Source organism: Pocillopora verrucosa, chromosome 10, assembly GCF_036669915.1.
Source record: "Pocillopora verrucosa isolate sample1 chromosome 10, ASM3666991v2, whole genome shotgun sequence".
NCBI lineage: Eukaryota > Metazoa > Cnidaria > Anthozoa > Scleractinia > Pocilloporidae > Pocillopora > Pocillopora verrucosa.
The window spans coordinates 18849807-18867565 of NC_089321.1; the positions used below are offsets into that span (position 1 = coordinate 18849807).

Genomic DNA, 17759 nt, shown 5'->3' on the forward strand with positions numbered 1-17759 from the left:
TTAATTGCTGTGTCACTTGATCAATTCTCTTTCTACAGAAGCTGACTTGAGATAATACCAAAATGTTTTTTCATCCAAAAAAAAATGTTTTGGAATAAAAAGTTTTGAATGAATCATAGTTAAAAAATTAAAGACAAAAGTTATAAATCTGATTAAAAATATTTAATTGGATTTGTTGAAATACTTGAAATACTAATACTCTCTATTAGGGGACCAACCTTAGTGCAGGAAAAAGTGGTCACTTCAGGAAAATATCTCCCACACACAAAATTCATACTCATTCATTTATGTTGCTGACTTTTATCCTGAAAACATTTCAAAATTCCAAGATTGAAAGGTCAAACATACACCCAAGCTTGACAATGATGTCATGAGAACACTAGAACAATTGGTTCTTCTTCATGTTGCTAGTCTTTACTTGCATTTCAAGAAACCCTAACCTAAGTTTATTGATTTTAAGAAGAAACTTCCACTCAGTAAAAAGAATTGTGTTCAACTGGTAACTTACTGTCTTTGGACTGTCATCCTCACTCCTTCCATGATCTATATAGGATGCACAGTGTAGGTTTAAATAGTATGAGACGCAAAGATTGTGTGAAGCACTAATAGTACAAGGACACTGCATTGAAATGGTACCAAAGCCATTAATATGATATTCTTTGTTTGACAATATTGTACAGGGCTGCAACCAAAGTACTACTCAACTGACAATGGATAAAACTCTAGTGCTGGGGAAGGTAGTTCTGAAAAGGAATGGGGTTGGTCACAGTAACTGGTTGATTCCATAAAGGGAGTGGAAATAATATTTATGGTGGTTGAATTACTTTCATGAAGTCCTGTTGCTTAAAAATTAATTGCTTAATTTTTCTGTGAGAAACTGTGCAGTTATGGGGGAAATGCCCCCATTTTCTAAAGAACTGTCCATAGTTAACACTCATATTGGTCATCAGTGTAAAGTGCCCCTAACTTGTTGAGAGGAAGGTGGTACATTAAAAAATCAGCCTTCATAGTCAGCCGTAGGCAGTAGCTGATGCTGTGTCAGTCAATGGTGTGTTTCAGGAGTCAGCAATGTTCAGGTCTTTCAGGGTCAGTTTTCAGGAGCACTTTTTCTCCACTAGAGCACCTTAAAATTTACAATGAATTTTTTTACCCTTTTATAGGAAATTTTAAATATAGAAAGTCAAAAGAACATAAATAGCTCCCTTTCTTCAAATTGCTTGGTACACTGTATTTCTGTGACAAAACCACCCTTAGAAGTTCAACAGTTCACATAAAAGCCATGGCTATCATGACTAAAATGCGACAAACAAACTAGTTTGGAGCACTCTGACCGCTCATCCAGTAAGGAAAAAAATGACACATCATTTTTTAGCCATGTTCTGCCAATAAAACTGTGATTACATTTAATGAAACACAAATTACTGAAAAGAAGATTTTCTTTTTACACTCGTCTGACACAATATACCTAATAATGATGCCTGCCATCTGGAAGGTCTGCCTCTGGCAGCATTTTCCAAACCTTCATCCTATTTTTACATGAAATGAACTAATTCTAAGCCAGAAAACAATTTAAAATGTTTTTCCTCTCTCCTGAATTCCTTTTATGTAGATGTGTGCAGAAATAACTGTTTTAATTTTTGCATAAACTTTTTCATAGACTTAAGGAAGGATTACTGTGACCATGGACAGTGGTGCTTTCAATAAGATGCTGTACTGACCAGAGTTCTAGTGGGTATTCTGTCGTGAATTGTTGGGTTACTTTGCCACATTCAAGACAAATTTACAGAACAAAAATATATCAAATAAGGATTTGTTTCGAATAACAAGCAGAAGAAGACACTGTCATCAAAGATCATGGCATTAAAATGTAAATACTGTAACCCTTTAACTCCCATGAGTGACCAAGACAGAATTTCTCCTTTCAATGCAATATTAACCCGATGAATGATGAGAAAAAAGAAAAATATCAATTTGGGGATAATTAGTTGATCCAATACCAAATTCTCTGAAATAACATTCTAAGAATTGTATGGTTGACAGTAAGGAGAATTACAAATTTGATCTAGGAGTTAAAGGGTTAAGCAACTGCGAGTCAAAGTTTGGTGTACTTGTAAAAAGAAAACAATACAATCTGGCTTGGCAAGGTGAAGAAAGGATTAGACTCTATCATCAAAATTTGAGAACATATGCGTATGGAAATTTGATACACACAAGATATTATTTTGTATTGTTTTTGTAGACTCCTTAATGAAAGTGTTTAGTATTATGTGATGTTGGACAATTACCATCCTTCTCGATCTTTCTGACTTTTTGGAAGCTTTTAAATGAACACATTGAGATATTTTGTAGTTCTTTTGGTTGACTTTAAAAATACTTTGTTTGAAGCCAGTTAATATTCTAAATGGAACTAATGGGCTAACAATATTATTTTCCAGGGGGTGCTTTACTGAGGTAGCCACCTACTTCAAGTTTTATTGAAGGCACTGGGACAGAGATTAAGGGAGATCTGGATTAGATTACAAGATTACAATAGATAGAAAAATAGAACTACAGAGAAATGAATCAGCAGAATAACTTGTCAGCCTGGAACACGTAGTGTTACATAGGTTCTGTCATGTGACTCACCGTAAGGATTCCAGTAAGATCCACTGAGGCTGAGGAGCTCACTTTCTACTCTCTAATATGGTGAAAAAATAAAGAAATAAAAAAATCTTGAAGAATGCTATATGAAGGTATAAGAATGACAGGATAAATTGTGATTAAAAAACAAAACTAGAAAAAAACATGACTTAAGTTCTAATTGATAAGTTCCAGTGCAAGTCACACAGATATAAATACAGAGAGGCAATGGGTCAAAGAGGGCTCTAAATCCTCCCTTCTCTCATCCAAAAATAGCTATTGCAATGCAAACATGCCTTGGTTTACAAAAAGACAGTGCCTCAATGGGTGTCAAGATAAACAGGAGCATTACTACTAACAATTAGTGGATTTAGTTTTTGCATGATAACAAGCATCAAGGCCAAGAATTGTCTATTGTCCGTGAACAATCTGTGGCATGATTGCCACAGTCAGGTTTTTTAAATTTCCCTGACTTTTCCCTGAAAAACGAACCAACTGCATTAAAAATTTTACCAACAAATCCTGATAATATAGGGAATAGTTTTAGGCTATCTTATACATACTAAATATATACACTCTTCTGAGGATAGATACAAGGTACGCTCAGCTGTCAAGATCAGTATGTATCTGGTCTTGGACCTTACTCCTCTAAGTTTTGCATATTTTGGCCCCTCTTATCTTTGAGCTTTACTGTAGGTACAAAATGCAGGCTGATAACAAACAGTATTTCATTTTTAATTTACCTTAGAAGTGGTGACATTTAATAACTAGCCATTTGTCTTCCATGACAATTTGCATTTGTTGACAAATTTTCTTGAGTCATTAGAATATGCTTGTTTTAACCACTATTTCAAGCATATCTTTGTAACAATATGACACTTAAAAATTTCAACTCCAAATTATACTGTTTTTTTTTTTTAATATGAACTGATAACACTTAATGTACTGCATAATCAAAGCACCTGTACACAACTGTGAAGGCTTAAAGAAAGTTCAAGAACTTAAACTTTAACACTTTGTTTGAGAAGTACATTTAAGGACATTAGGCAAAAAAACTCCAAAGAATGCAATTGACAATACATATAACACAAGTTATGCAAATAAAAATTAAAAAAGTGTTGATTATTCCTACACTTTGTACCCAGACTGCAATCCACAGTCTGCATTTTGTACCCAGTCTGAAACGTGCTGTCTTTATTTTATACTGGTCTGCAATGTGCAGTCTGCATTTTGTACCCTGTCTACAATGTGCTATCAATATTTTGGTCCTCGTCTGCAGTCTGCCTTTGGTACCTAGTCTGCATTTAATATGCGATCTGTAGCATACAGTCTCAATTTTGAACTAGCTGTACCTTGGAACAAAAGAATTTTGAACGTGCGTCTGTTCAGTGATAGATCAAAGTCAGAATGTGGTAAGAACAAAAAAGTGGCACAGTGTGATTGATGTTCTTTCCGCATTTTGACGTCCTATGTGACCTATACTGTACAGACCCAAGGTAGCATAGAATCTACAGGGAAACCTAAAGGGACACAACTTTCCTGATAACTACCACAGTAGAAAATTACAGTGAAAATGGAAGTTGTACGTACGCAGAACATGGAATAACAAACGCTGAACAGACCTAACTACTACTTGTGAGAAATTTTGATTCATACCGTATTCATAATTCGGCAGGAACTTTTAATCTTGTAAATACAGCATATTCATTAACATAGGGGTAGTTAAGTGCAGTGCCATACAAACTCAGCGAGGCCAATAAAAACAACAGTAACGATTGTTTAGACCAAATATGGATGCTAAGTTTGTTTACAACTTCATTCCCAGGGCTTTCTCGGTCGTCTTTCAGAAATGGCGAAATGGCGGTCTTTGAAAACCGGAAACCATCCCTGGAAACAAAAATTGTTCGTCCACGTGGTTCAATCAAGATGGCGGCACGTGAATGTGGAGAGTTAGGTAAGTTTGAGTACAGGTGCAAGGTCATCATAGAACCTCTTTTCTCGTTTGTCCAAATTATTTCTGCTTTTAAACAAATTTACCAGGGGAAACCCTGACTGATACCAAAAGGTGAAATATGTTACGCTTTGCATTTTATCACGTCATGAGCAAGGCAGGGGAAAAAATCAGCAATTCCAGAAATTCGGAGGGATTCTACATTGTTCTAGAAGAAATAAGCAAATTGGAAAAAGAACAAGAAGAATATAAATTGAAGTTATTACACAGTTTACCATAGGTTGATGGTGGAACACAAATTTCAGGTTACTGCTCTCAATTTCTCAATGATATGTAACTATGGTTTCAAAATGCTGAAGTTTTATCGGGAAGAAAGTTACCCTAAGATGTGAGATCCAATTTGGTTTCCATTTTCTGTGTTCTTGTAACTTTTCTGGTTGGTGATACCATGAAGAGCCATGGACTTAGCCATCATTCCTGTGCAGATTGTTGAATGATTTCTGTCAATCATCTGTTACTTCTGACTGAAAAGATCTGTCTAAGATTATATGGCCGATAATCACAGCTGGATACTAGCTGAATCACTACAAAAGTGGAATCATATCTATTGAATGTCAATTCAAAGAGGCTATCCCCTTTTCAAACATACAAACTACATGGATAGTAAACAGAGTTGGACAACTTAAAGATTTTTAAAATGGACTTAATTAAGAAATATGTAGCAACTAGCTGGCTTCTAGTTGTTTTTTCTACTCTGTAAGAAAAAAATAATGGCATCAGTAGCATCAATTTTTTTGTTCATTTTGAGAAGATGCATTGTAGGTAATGAAATCACATGCATGTAAATGGTGTGTCTGTCAAGCCATTATAGGTGATAATAACTTTTCCAGTTCTGACTGTTATGTTGTCAGTTAGTAGTGGAGAAATCTTGAAGTATTCACCTCTCAATCATGACCTGTTTTGGCTGGTTTTTCTAGTAAATGCATGGAAATTCACAGCTCTTAGTATCTAGTTTTTCATTGAAACTAAGGACAGCTGAATCCAAACTTTGTCACTGAGCTCCAATCTGCCCTTGACTCTGATGATGACTTCCATTCAGGTTGTCAAAATGTCAGTCACCTCTACTGACAACAGTTGTTCTCAGGACTTAACACTCACCTGGACAATCAAACTACACTATGACAAACTGATTATCTTAGTAATTCAGTGAACAATTAAACTGTAGATCATGTTTTTCTTGTTCTTTGTTTAGCAATTCTGAGTGTTTCTGATAAGCAAGGACTTGTAGAGTTTGCCAAAAAGCTTGATGGATTAGGATTTAAATTAATTGCATCTGGAGGAACAGCAAATAAAATCCGTGCTGCTGGTATTGCTGTCAGGTACAGTGTATGTGCAGTTTCTTGCAACATGTTATTTTATTTGGTTGAATGATGCATTGCTGACTGACTATAATGTAATAGTACACAATGATAAACCAATACAAAATTTCTTTAACCATAGTCACAGGTTTTAAGAGTGTGTTTGTTTAGGTGACAGTTTCAAAAGCTTTCAGCTATATGTGTATCTCTCTAAAAACTACAGAAAATATCATCAAGAGGTCTTAATTGTGATATTATTAATGCATGCAAAGTCATAACAGTCCAGTGTAGAGAGTGGTAGCATCTTGATACTTATTCCAAACAGTCAGTTGCGCTCAATGAGGTAGAGTAGAACTCACATGGGGTGTTGCACAACAAATTGCTACACTAAACCAGGTTAAATGGAAAAATATTGTTGTAACCTTTGTCCCATAGGGGATAAAAAAGATTGATAATAATCTGTATGGGAATCACTTGGGTCCATACAGATGGCTGGTGTGCTCTGTTACCCCCATTCAATTGGTCTGTTATGGCTGATTTGTGGTTCTTACTAACAGATGTTCTGCATCTTGTGAAATTCCAGCCAAAGGTATTTTCTGCTTCATTTGTGGATTTGGTCATCCTAACTCCATATCAAGTCCAAAATCCAGTTTGAAGTTAAGATCTCAAAATGTGCCATTTGTGAAAAGCCTTCTCTGCCTCAAAATAAGGCAGAAAGACTCTTTGTAGGTATTTTCCAAGATCTGCAAGCAAAAATTATATTAATGAGGACTAAAAATTGAGCATTAAAGACCATGTGGGCTAGTTGGTCATATATATGTAATTTTTTCTCTGACAGGGATGTGTCAGATGTGACAGGTGCTCCTGAGATGTTAGGGGGTAGGGTTAAAACCCTCCATCCTGCTATACATGGAGGTATACTGGACATTTTCAAATGGGTGATTGTTTACTGAATGCTCCAAAGTATTTGATTAGTTAAGACTATGTGTATCTGCCCTTTTATTGTCCCAACACACATAAGTATGGTGTTTAAAAATAATAACTGGAAAATAAATTACCCATAGTTTAAAAGGAGATTATTTTATCAAAGTGCTGCTCTGCTTCACTCTAAGAACTGCTTCAACATTATAATGATCCTTTTCTTTGAGCAAGCTTGTTGTTACAGCAGGCTTGCCACCCTTTATCCCATAAACTATATTATTTGGATTATAATTTGGAGGTATAACTCTGGTAATGATACAAAAAACAAGTTTAATTTCTGACTTCACATTACACACACAAAAAAGATATACATGTTACCTTGAATGGTTTGTTTTGTCTTAGGGATTCTTGCTAGAGTAACTGAAGGAGACAAATCAGACATGGAAAAGCAAAGTTATGAGTATATCAGGTTTGTTAAATTAAACTTAACTGTATGTTTCACTGAAATTAATTTTACATTCATTCTCTTAATTTTTATGATTACAGTGACAAAACTAGACAAATACAAACAATGAGAATAAATATATGTACATGCCACAGAAATATGGGAAAACAATCTGTATACATCTGACAGTCAGAACTACTATAGTTAACATCGTATGTTCTACTTCCTTGCTAGCCAACAGTACGTGACAAGGGCTGTGTGGCTAGAACGTTACTGAGTCTTTCACCACCAGTGCTTGATAAGTTTTAAAGGTGACTTGAGTTAGGAGTTTAAAGGCTCCCTAGTTTGGCTTGTGTCAAAGTGATTTCTTACATTAACATGATGTAACTATCATTTTAAGAAGTCAAATCAACTGCTTCACTGGTTTTAGCAACCATAGATAATTTTATGGTGCGTTCATGTTTTTTCAGACTTGTGGTGTGTAATTTGTATCCTTTTGTAAACACTGTGGCAAAGGAAGAATGTACTGTGGAAGATGCAGTGGAGGAGATTGACATTGGTATGTGATATCTTAAAATTATAACATATTTATAATTTTGTAAAGAGTGAGTCCATCACTCAGTCATTAACAGTTTGGTTAAGGGTTGAGATTCACTATCAGGACCAATTTTTTCAACCAGAAGAGTTGCATTGATATTTTTCTTTTTTCCTAACTTTTAAATTTGGGATCAGGACATGACAACTTACAACATTTATGCTATTCTTTACTTTCCTCATATCACCTCTTTGTCTTACCCCGAATAGGAGCTTGTAAACAGGTTCATACATACCTGACTTATAATACAGAACAAAAAGGTTTCTCCTCTTGAAATGGGAAAAAATGATTAGGCATGAACTTCCGGTAAGGTTACCAGAGACCCACAAACACCTATTAGACTCTATTCAACGACCCTCATTAATTTCATTAGCAAAGTAAAAGTAAGAAAGAAATATTGTGGCAACAATAGTAATAGAGAAGAATACCAATGATTCTAGTTACAGACTTCACCCTGAATCCAAAAGTTAAACGTCACTTTTGCTATGACAAAGTTTTGTAGTGTTTGAAGCTTGAAATTTTTTTCATAAGGAAATTAACCAGCGCACAGCTGTAATATAAATTATTAAATAGTTATTATTTTGTGTTTAGGTGGTGTTACTCTTTTAAGAGCTGCTGCTAAAAATCATGCTCGTGTCACAGTTGTTTGTGATCCTGCTGACTATAATAGGTAAATGAGGCTACAGTTGACTCTGTCAATTACTGTGTATTGAATTTTAAAACTAAACACAAAATTTTTCTTAAAATAAGCCCTTAAAACCTTTAGTCTCAAAATTTGAAAAGTAATATTGAGGGACAAGTTTTAGATAGCATGAAACACAGCCAAAGTCGTCCTATAAATAGTGAGTGGGCATTCTTCCTTTCTTCACTCCATGAGAAATGTGAATGTTCACGGGGGAACATTTTTTAATTGTATTGCATGAAACGACCCTTATTGAGGGGTGCTGTCTTTTGGAAATATTCTTCTTCATCAGCAGAAGATAGTGTGAACAATTTGAATTGTTTTACTGAGTGAGTTTGAGGTAGTGCTCTCATGTCTGTCTAACCTCTTGTTCTACCAAATGAAATTAAGAAGGTAATCATTGAATGTTTCAACTACCTTTGCCACTGGCTATGGTATTGTTACACCCTTTGCTTTAAAAGGTGAATCTTTAAGATAATCTGTCTCTACTTTTTTTATTGGTTGGCAGTTTTTTGTGAGGATGTAAAGACAGGATGACAGGATAAGTCTATCCTTTTTTTTTTTTTGGTTATTGGTTATCACCTTATTCACAGGGTAGTGGACGAATTAACCTCAAGTGATTACCATGACACCTTGCCAAGCACAAGGAAAATGCTTGCCTTAAAGGTAAGAGAATTGTGGAGACAGTACACAAAATAAGTGCTCAACATGGCTTCTAAATGACACCCCAGAAACAAACAAACAGGAGCATTGGGCACATCACAAATAAGAATTATCATCACTTACATTGGGAATTTGTACAAAAAACAAAATTTAAGTTTTTAAAATTTTTTTTTTTAAAATTCATTCAGTTCCACTTGAGTTTGTACAGCCTGTGTTCTCCTTAATTTAAAACTCTAATTTCTCTTGTGGTCTGTTGTATTTGGCTTCAGTAAGGAGTTAAATGTACTTGTATCTCAGCTGTACTTACCATTGGTGCTATGGCCCAATTTTATGCATCACCTATTCATGGAATATATATGGGATATAACTGATCTCCTAACAGTAAATCTATGGGATATATTTAATAACTTTCATAGTTTTGTAAAAGTCATGGAATTTATAGAGTTATGAAAATTTACAGAACAGTATTGGAGATGAATTTTTCTTAGGCAGACTACATCATTGTTATTTGTACCTTTAGGCTTTCAGCCACACTGCAAATTATGATAAAGCCATTTCAGACTACTTCAGAAAACAGTATGGTACTGGAGTGTCACACATTCCTTTACGTTATGGAATGAACCCCCATCAAAAACCAGCACAGCTGTTCACCTCAGAAACCAAACTTCCAGTCAATGTCCTCAATGGCTCTCCTGGGTTTATAAACCTCTGTGATGCTCTAAATTCATGGCAACTGGTCCAAGTAAGTTTCTCCAACCAGGAATATTCAGCTGTGTGTCAGTGCCTGAATAATGTAACTGACAACAAAGGTTATAAATGATCAATTAGTTATTTCTCATCAGCTTTATTATCTCTAGGGTCTATCTCTCTAGAATGAAAGAGTTCTTTAGCCTTTAGAAGAGGTGAAAATCTCCATATATATGAGAATCTTTGAGTTTGTAGATGGCTTCTTCTAAACCATTGTGGATATTGTGGTCTATTAAACTATGGAAGTTGATGCTGTGTTAATAATAGGTTATTACTTATTTACAATCTAATCATATACAGGAATTACGCCAATCCCTGAACTTGCCAGCTGCAGCATCATTTAAACATGTAAGCCCAGCTGGGGCAGCTGTTGGGGTGAAACTTACAACAGAGCAGGCAAAGCTTTGCATGGTGGAAGATATGATTGACAGCTTGACACTACTAGCCACAGCTTATGCCAGAGCCAGAGGGGCAGACAGGATGTCATCCTTTGGTGACTGGGTGGCACTTTCTGACATCTGTGATCTCCCTACAGCAAAAATTATATCTAGAGAAGTGAGTTTCAATCAAGAGAATGTAAACAGGGGATGTTCTTTAGTATTTAGAATAAGTGGGATATGTGGCACAGATGTCACTTTTGAACAAAGGGTTTACAGAAAAGTGGAAAATGGTACTTTTTAACTTTAAAGGAGGTTGTAACTCTAGAAATGATCAAGTATGTCTTCTGAGAGGTACGTTTATTTCAGTGACAAATTACAAACTGAGTAAAGATTTAAAATAGAAATTTGTTGTTGTTAATCTTTCATATTGAATTATATGTGATAAATGTACTTTGTTCATCAAAAAAGAATCTTGGAATAGCTCATAAAAAATTATAAGTATTTGAAAATGTCTGCCAAGTTGGTGCAGTTACTTTAGAATCAACAGAAGCCTTTCCCAAAAAATATAGCATTTTTATTCATGGTCAAGGATAAAAAGGTGGATGAAAAAGGAATTGTTTCTTCAGTTACTATGGGTTTGTATGTGCATAAGTTGATTTGTGATCCTTTCTGTAGGTCTCAGATGGTATCATTGCCCCAGGGTATGAGCCAGATGCACTAGATGTATTAAAGAAGAAAAAAGGAGGGAAATACTGTGTGCTTGAAGTATGAATGAAATATCTTCTGAAAAACTCCTTTTTTTTTTAAATTTTTTTTCACCTGACAATGATGATGACAAAACTGTACACTTTCAGCCTTGAGAGAAGTAGGTGTATACATGAAATACAAATGAAACTTATAGCACTGAATAACAAAGGAACATGAACCGCGCATTTTTTTCAACCGTGCGCGCAAAAAATCATATATACGCGTCTGACCACCCTGCATCAGAGTGTATGAAATTCGTCTGTGCAGTTGATGTATATGTGAGCGGTACTGTATGTTGCACTAGGTACACAGGGCATAGGAAGCAGCAAAGTTTTTCATAAAAATACATTTATTGAGTATCAAGAGATTTTAAACTTCTCAGTTTATAATCTCTGGAGCATGTTTTAAATGCATTAAAATACTTTAATCTACTCTATTAATTTTCTGCCTTGTTCCCAGCCTGTCAATTGACCATAGTAAAAACTCTGTTCTCTACAACTATACAACAGTTAGCACATGCGATTGTAGACTGTGTTTTATTTCTGTGAGTAACCCTAAGGGAGAAAGCAATGCTACTTGTTTCTTTCAGATGGATCCTGCATTCCAGCCCCAAGAACTAGAGACCAGAACCATATATGGACTTCAACTTGAACAACTAAGAAATAATGCCAAGATTGATGAGAACGTCTTTAGAAACATTAAAACCAAGAGGCAAGATGTAAGTCAGAGAGAAACAAACTTACACAATCATGTACCAGTACATTCTCCTTATTTAAATAACTTAACAGTGATTGATTCTTTACATTTAATTTAACAGTTTACTGTATTAACATACTCTAGATCTAAGGAAACCATGTGTCGGTTCATTGTTAAGCTGGTCTACCCTAAGAACTTAAGCCCCATTGTACTGAAAGAAAACATTTAGAACCTTCCTTTGACTGATCACTAAGAATAAGATCAACAGGAATCTTTAAGTTTTACCATTTCTTTTTTTAGCTAAAAAATGATGAAAAGTTGTGTTTATGTGTTAGTTACCTGAGACTGCTTTACGAGACCTAATTGTGGCCAGTATTGCCTTGAAGTACACACAGTCTAATTCAGTTTGTTATGCCAGGGATGGTCAGGTATGATGATAGGTACTTTAACTCATGCACAATTAATGAAGCAATTAACCAAGATATGACTTAAACATGGATGAAGTAGTTAAGTAAATAGACTGTGTCTCAAGATTTGTTTTGTTAAATCCAATCATAAATTTTACAATAAAAGCACCCAGTATAACCCAAAACTGTACTCCAGTTATAGGAAACATTCTTACTTCTGACAAACTGCTATAATGGGAGTATTTGTTGCCAAGTCTTTCTTCCTTCTTTCATTTAAAATTAGTCTAACTCAGACTTAATGGCCAGGTTATTTAAACGAAAGTTAGCCATTAAGACAAAATTGCATTTGAAGCCAACTTCAGTATAGCCAAACCTTTTATCTGAACATAGTCTCAATAATGTAATGCAGTCTCAAGATTCCCCAAAGCTATTAATGGCAGTATTTTTATATAACTAATAAAATCAACCCTCCTAATGAGAATCCCTAAGGCCCACTGGTAGTGTAAAACTGTGGTTTGGGTCAGGAGTTGTGTAAATAACTGGCCCGATCTGTGTGGAAATTGTCTAATGAAGCAATAGTGATGTGCTGCGCTGTGAAGAAACATGGAAACGTGTTTCTACTTGTATCACCGTTTTACAGAGCCTCTAAATGTTTCTAGAACTCACATAGTTTGGGACAGATTTTTTAATTTGAGGGTTTTGGAAAGGATCATTGGCCATGGATAGGGAGTCACAATTCTGTTTGTTCCCTTTGTATGAGAACTGACTTTATTTTTTTGTGCTAGTACTAATTTTGTACATTAAAATTTGGCTCTCCAAATGTGATCATACATCTTGTACAAGCCAAAAATTAAATATTAGAGTATTCAAACTTACTTTCATTTTCAAGGCCTTCAAGGAATAAGCTGACTGGCATGCATACTTTTGAGTCTCCTTACACTGTGGCCTCCTACATTGTGTGTGGCCCCTATTCTGATATTCTGTATTTGGTAATGATTATTGTTTTAGGTTATTGGCATTGGTGCGGGACAGCAGTCTCGCATCCACTGTACCAGGTTGGCAGGAGACAAAGCAAACAACTGGTATGATTAATATACATGTACAATTATTGTCAACTAGATGACTTCAGTTCTCTTTGTTTCTCAAGGTTCTATCTGGTAAAGCTGTTCATTTTTGACACAATTGGTGTGTTTATTTCAAAAACAATAACTTTGCTATGCAGTAATGCATTGCTTATCATCAGAATAAGCACCCTAAGAAACAGTTGCTTGCAAAGAAATTACACTTGAAAGGAGATGTATTGTGTAAAAGTGTTGGCTTTTACTTTGTTTTCCATTTTTTGATTCTCTTTCTATAGGTGGCTGCGTCAACATCCAAGAGTTCTTGATATGGTTTTTAAAAAGGTGAAAATTGATGTATACTTTTCTAATTTTACATAATTTAGTATGCTTTGATGTGGAACAATGAAATGTAATCATTCACAAGAATTTACCTGCAGAGGAGAAACTAGTATTCACATTCAAAATAGGATAAATATGTATGACATCAGTGGTAGTGTATCAATCACAGATATAAGCATATAAATGAATGACCAAGGCTTGCCATAAATTCCCTTTATCACAAGGGGAAGACAAGCTCAGATCATTCATTACTTTCTTATTGAGTTCCATGGATTGACTTTACAATAATTCCAAGTGACAGACGAGTGTTGTGATTCCAAGGAGTAATCTTGCTATTCGAAAGTTTTCGTCGAATGTGCTCAAACTTTGCGTGAAGACGCCACCATTTTGAGTCTTATTTAGTAATCTGACCCCGTGCTCGGGGCGTAACAAAATCGTAGTCGTCATTTCCTCACCTCTAAGGGTTCTGTTTGGACTCTTATTGAGCTAGACAATTGAACTGCCTTCATAATGTTCGCTACGGTAATCATTATTTTATGTGCATGCAAATAAACCCTCTTGGCCTCGCCATGAAATTCTCAAGTGAGAATTTCGTGGTCTGTAAACACGTCGTCGGGACCAGAAAGTTTAATTTAAATGAGTGTGGACGAAAAACAATTAGGCCCGCCATTCATGAAAGAGGTTTGTAGCACTCTCACAAAGGGCTTCTAGAGCATCCTCCTCTTTTAGATGGGGGCGTCCGTTGAGTACAAGTTCAATTTGCGGAGAATATGGGAGAAAAACAGTAACTTAGGCAAGAATCTGTTTCACACAGGTTTCTCTGTGGCTTATATTATTGTACTGATTTTTCATTTCTTTGTTTTTAGGGAGTTAAAAGAGCTGAGATGTCAAATGCCATTGACGTTTATGTCAATGGTACAGTTGGGCAGGTACAAGTCTTCTCTCTCTCTCTTCTCTCTCTTCACTCTCGCATCGCTTCTTCTCAGAAGCGATGCGAGAGTGTTTATCCTTGCTTAAGTATTGCATGAAGGGTTAATTTAGATTGTATATTATGACGTCAGAACCAAGAGTTAAAGGGAACATAAAGGTAATCACGAAAGCCTGCCATTTGATTCACCTCAGCCATACTTTCCTTGTTTTGACTCGACCCACTACAGGATACTGACAAAGAAACATGGGAAGGGATGTTTGAAACTCCACCAGCACTTCTCACTACGGTAGGTCACAGAAAAAAAAACTTTGAAATATGGGTTGAAAACCAAGATTTTTTTCTTTGTTATTATTTTTTATTTTTTAAAACAGTTTTGAACTTTTCCAGTTATTGGCAAATTTTAGACAAGACTTTTGTTAGGGTAGGGTGAAATTTTAAGAGGCTTGCAAAGACTCTTAGTCCTACCTTGTAAGGTTGCTTAAAAATTGATCGAAGATGTTGAAGACACTTATCGAAGTGGGCGACTTGATTCTCTCCTGCCTTCATCATTTGAAGCAGTTTCGCGTGAAATACGGAACCTGGAGACGAGGTTCGTTATGAGTATATAGAAATCTAGGACTGTGCATCACTGTTGACTCTGATTGATTGATATCTTCAGGCTGACAGACAAGAGTGGATTGCTACCCTTAAGGGCGTCTCCTTAAGTTCAGATGCTTTCTTTCCATTTAGGGACAACATTGATAGAGCCCACCTGGTAGGTGCTCTTATTTATTATTCTTGTTACAGTCTTCTTCAACTCTGTCCCATTTCCATTTTCCAGTTCCCTGAGTCTGTTTTTATCCTTTTCAAATGAAGTGAAGTGATATGAAATGAAAGGAACTGGAACGAGACGAAATCATAAAATGAAATAAAAGCAAGAGATACCAGCAATAAAAGAACTCAGCCACCAGTGCGTTTCATCTAGAGGTTAAGATGTCGATTCCATGGCGAGAAATTCTACATGAGAACGATTTGTTATTTCATTTCCCTGAATTATCATAAATATCAATTTTTTCATTCTGTAAAGGATTTTTCGATAAGAGTAGTGATGAATGAGTAAGCTAATGGGAGTCAAATGTATTTTTGAGCAACTTAAACACATGCAGTAACTCTTAAGGGATTGACGAGATATTTGGCACTTCAAATACCGCTTAAGGAGTAGCCAAGTGTTCACTTCACAGCATGTGTTTAATCGTGGACGAACCCATCTTGTGGGCATGGATATAACAATATATCATGGTCTTCAGTGCTAGAAATATTATCTTAAGAGTATTCGTGACCAAAAGAAGAATTAAGCTTTATTACTGTTTTAAATAATGCATGGAATATGTGGGTTACAGCTTTTAATGACGTTCGCTTGCAGAGTGGCGTGGAATTCATAGCGAGCCCCGCAGGATCTGTAGCTGACGATATTTGCGTCAAGGCAGCTGATGAACATAACATGACAATGGCTCTCACTGATGTGAGACTCTTTCACCACTGATACTAACAGGAGAAGAGTTATTGTGACAAAGCTTGCAACTTACACTTTACCTTAAAAATGGATTATAACTGTTGAGCGGTGTTTAATTGTAAACAGTGCAACGCTTAAACTTAGCGTTAAAAAGTAAATTATCCCTTGTTCTAGTGTGTCGCTTGTTCGTGGACCTTGGCGTGTTGATTTCCTCTCAACTATATAAGCACGAGAGGATTTGTTTAATTTGTATCAGGTCATATTAAGCGAAAAGAAAAGAAATGTGTTTTAGCAAGGTAATAAAAGAAACACGATGTAGGCAGTTAAGAAGTAGTGTTCTTTGGGTTGATGAGACCGAAAAACGACTCCAAACGAACTACCGACTACTTATGTCGTGAAGATTCCGACTACATTCGCCCAGCCCAGTCTTCTACGAGGAATGAGGTTACGGGTAATCCCTTTTAACTTTATGCAACACTGTTGTTGGTTCGTTGGTTTTGGAAAATTATGACTGGTGTATATTGTTGGAAGAGCAATGAGCTCACTTCCCACCCCTACAGTCCAGGTCCGACTTTCAAACGTGAGTTTATTCGACGGTTGATCCACGTCGTTGATAAAAGGGTTTTCTTGGGCAAATTTCCACTGTTTGAAAAAGATGTGCCCATGGCAATTTACACTCCGCCCCCGGGATCCTAAAAACCCTCTTGCTCAATCCTTGTGAAAGCATCACAAGATTTAAGAGGTTAAACGAGGCGTTGGTGGCATACATTTATACACTGAGATAACACCATCTGAGTGTACTGGGATTCCGGCTATATCAACTGATGATGTCGTCGTAGACGTAATTAGTTTTAAAGGTCGCGAAGGCTTCATTAGTGTCGAAAGTAAACGAAAATCAGGATTTCCTGAATAAGGCGATGAGCAGTCCACTGTCCATTTAAGTTTTAATGGGAAAGCGGGCTGAAGCACCGTTGCTGAAGTTGAAATGTCATTCATAAACTCGCTAGCGACGAGTACAATCATTAAGTGTTAGCCGTGGTAAAATCCTCTACTTCTGGAAATCCAACCAAGGCAGTCTTTCAAAGGGGCCGTTTGTTAACGGAAAGATGGGCCGTTACTCTTGTTAATTCACACTACAAGTCACAATGTCTCTTATGACTTAGCTATGTAGATTCCATCCCTTAATTTCACAAGAATAGCGAAACTTTAGATGGGGTGACTAGTTATCTTACAATATAAAAAACCGTCACCACTGGCAAAGATGCAAACTCCAACAAAAACCAGCAAAAATGGAGTTTTCTTCATCTTAATCAAACTACAGATATACTGAACTTGCTGGTTTAACAGTAAAATTGGAGTGGAGGAAGATGTTATTCAGCGAATGACACAGGCATACTCAGGGAAAACATACTCCGAGTACTTCAGACGCTCCACCACAGAGCTATAGGAGACTCGTGGCAAGCAAAGCCGTCTAACCAAGTTCATGGTGATAAACTGCCTGCTCAGTGCGAGGATAGGTATGTCGATACTTGGCGTTTCTGCGAATTAATGACGTTTGAGAAGATGATAAATTTTAAGCCTGGTGATTAAAGTGCAGGAAGATGTTGCTCAGTGACTGACAGGCATACTCGGAGATTTAAAGAAAAAAACAAAAAGAAACCGAGTGCTCCTTATAGGAGCTGAACCACGGTGACAAACTCCCCACATACTATGAGTGACAAAGGC

At 36.2% G+C, this 17759-nt stretch overlaps 2 protein-coding genes across 11 annotated transcripts in view; one reads left to right on the forward strand and one right to left on the reverse strand.

The window, feature by feature from the left end:
* Nucleotides 1-4415, reverse strand: part of LOC131787103 (centrosomal protein of 70 kDa) — a 21495-nt gene extending 17080 nt beyond the window's left edge. For 6 of the 10 annotated variants that reach the window (XM_066173023.1, XM_066173029.1, XM_066173028.1 and 3 more), the window contains exons 1-3: nucleotides 4276-4415; nucleotides 2626-2677; nucleotides 509-543 (exon numbers count right to left, since the gene is read on the reverse strand). In XM_066173023.1, coding sequence (XP_066029120.1) covers nucleotides 509-543; nucleotides 2626-2677; nucleotides 4276-4284 — 96 coding nt within the window. In that variant the 5' untranslated portion in view covers nucleotides 4285-4415. Of the gene's footprint in view, nucleotides 1-218; nucleotides 306-508; nucleotides 544-2625; nucleotides 2678-4275 lie in introns of those variants that run through there. The other 4 variants (XM_066173031.1, XM_066173030.1, XM_066173025.1 and 1 more) reach the window with 3 other exon arrangements.
* On the forward strand, nucleotides 3914-16364 carry LOC131787082 (bifunctional purine biosynthesis protein ATIC). The gene is made up of 19 exons (XM_059104155.2): nucleotides 3914-4031; nucleotides 4445-4573; nucleotides 5823-5949; nucleotides 6767-6843; nucleotides 7252-7318; nucleotides 7765-7853; nucleotides 8481-8559; nucleotides 9165-9237; nucleotides 9755-9976; nucleotides 10282-10536; nucleotides 11037-11126; nucleotides 11698-11826; nucleotides 12140-12232; nucleotides 13220-13293; nucleotides 13569-13614; nucleotides 14478-14540; nucleotides 14769-14828; nucleotides 15201-15296; nucleotides 15945-16364. The coding sequence occupies exons 1-19, from the start codon at nucleotides 3929-3931 to the stop codon at nucleotides 16062-16064; spliced, it is 1992 nt and encodes a 663-aa protein (XP_058960138.2). The 5' UTR covers nucleotides 3914-3928; the 3' UTR covers nucleotides 16065-16364.
* Nucleotides 16365-17759: the final 1395 nt, after the last annotated feature.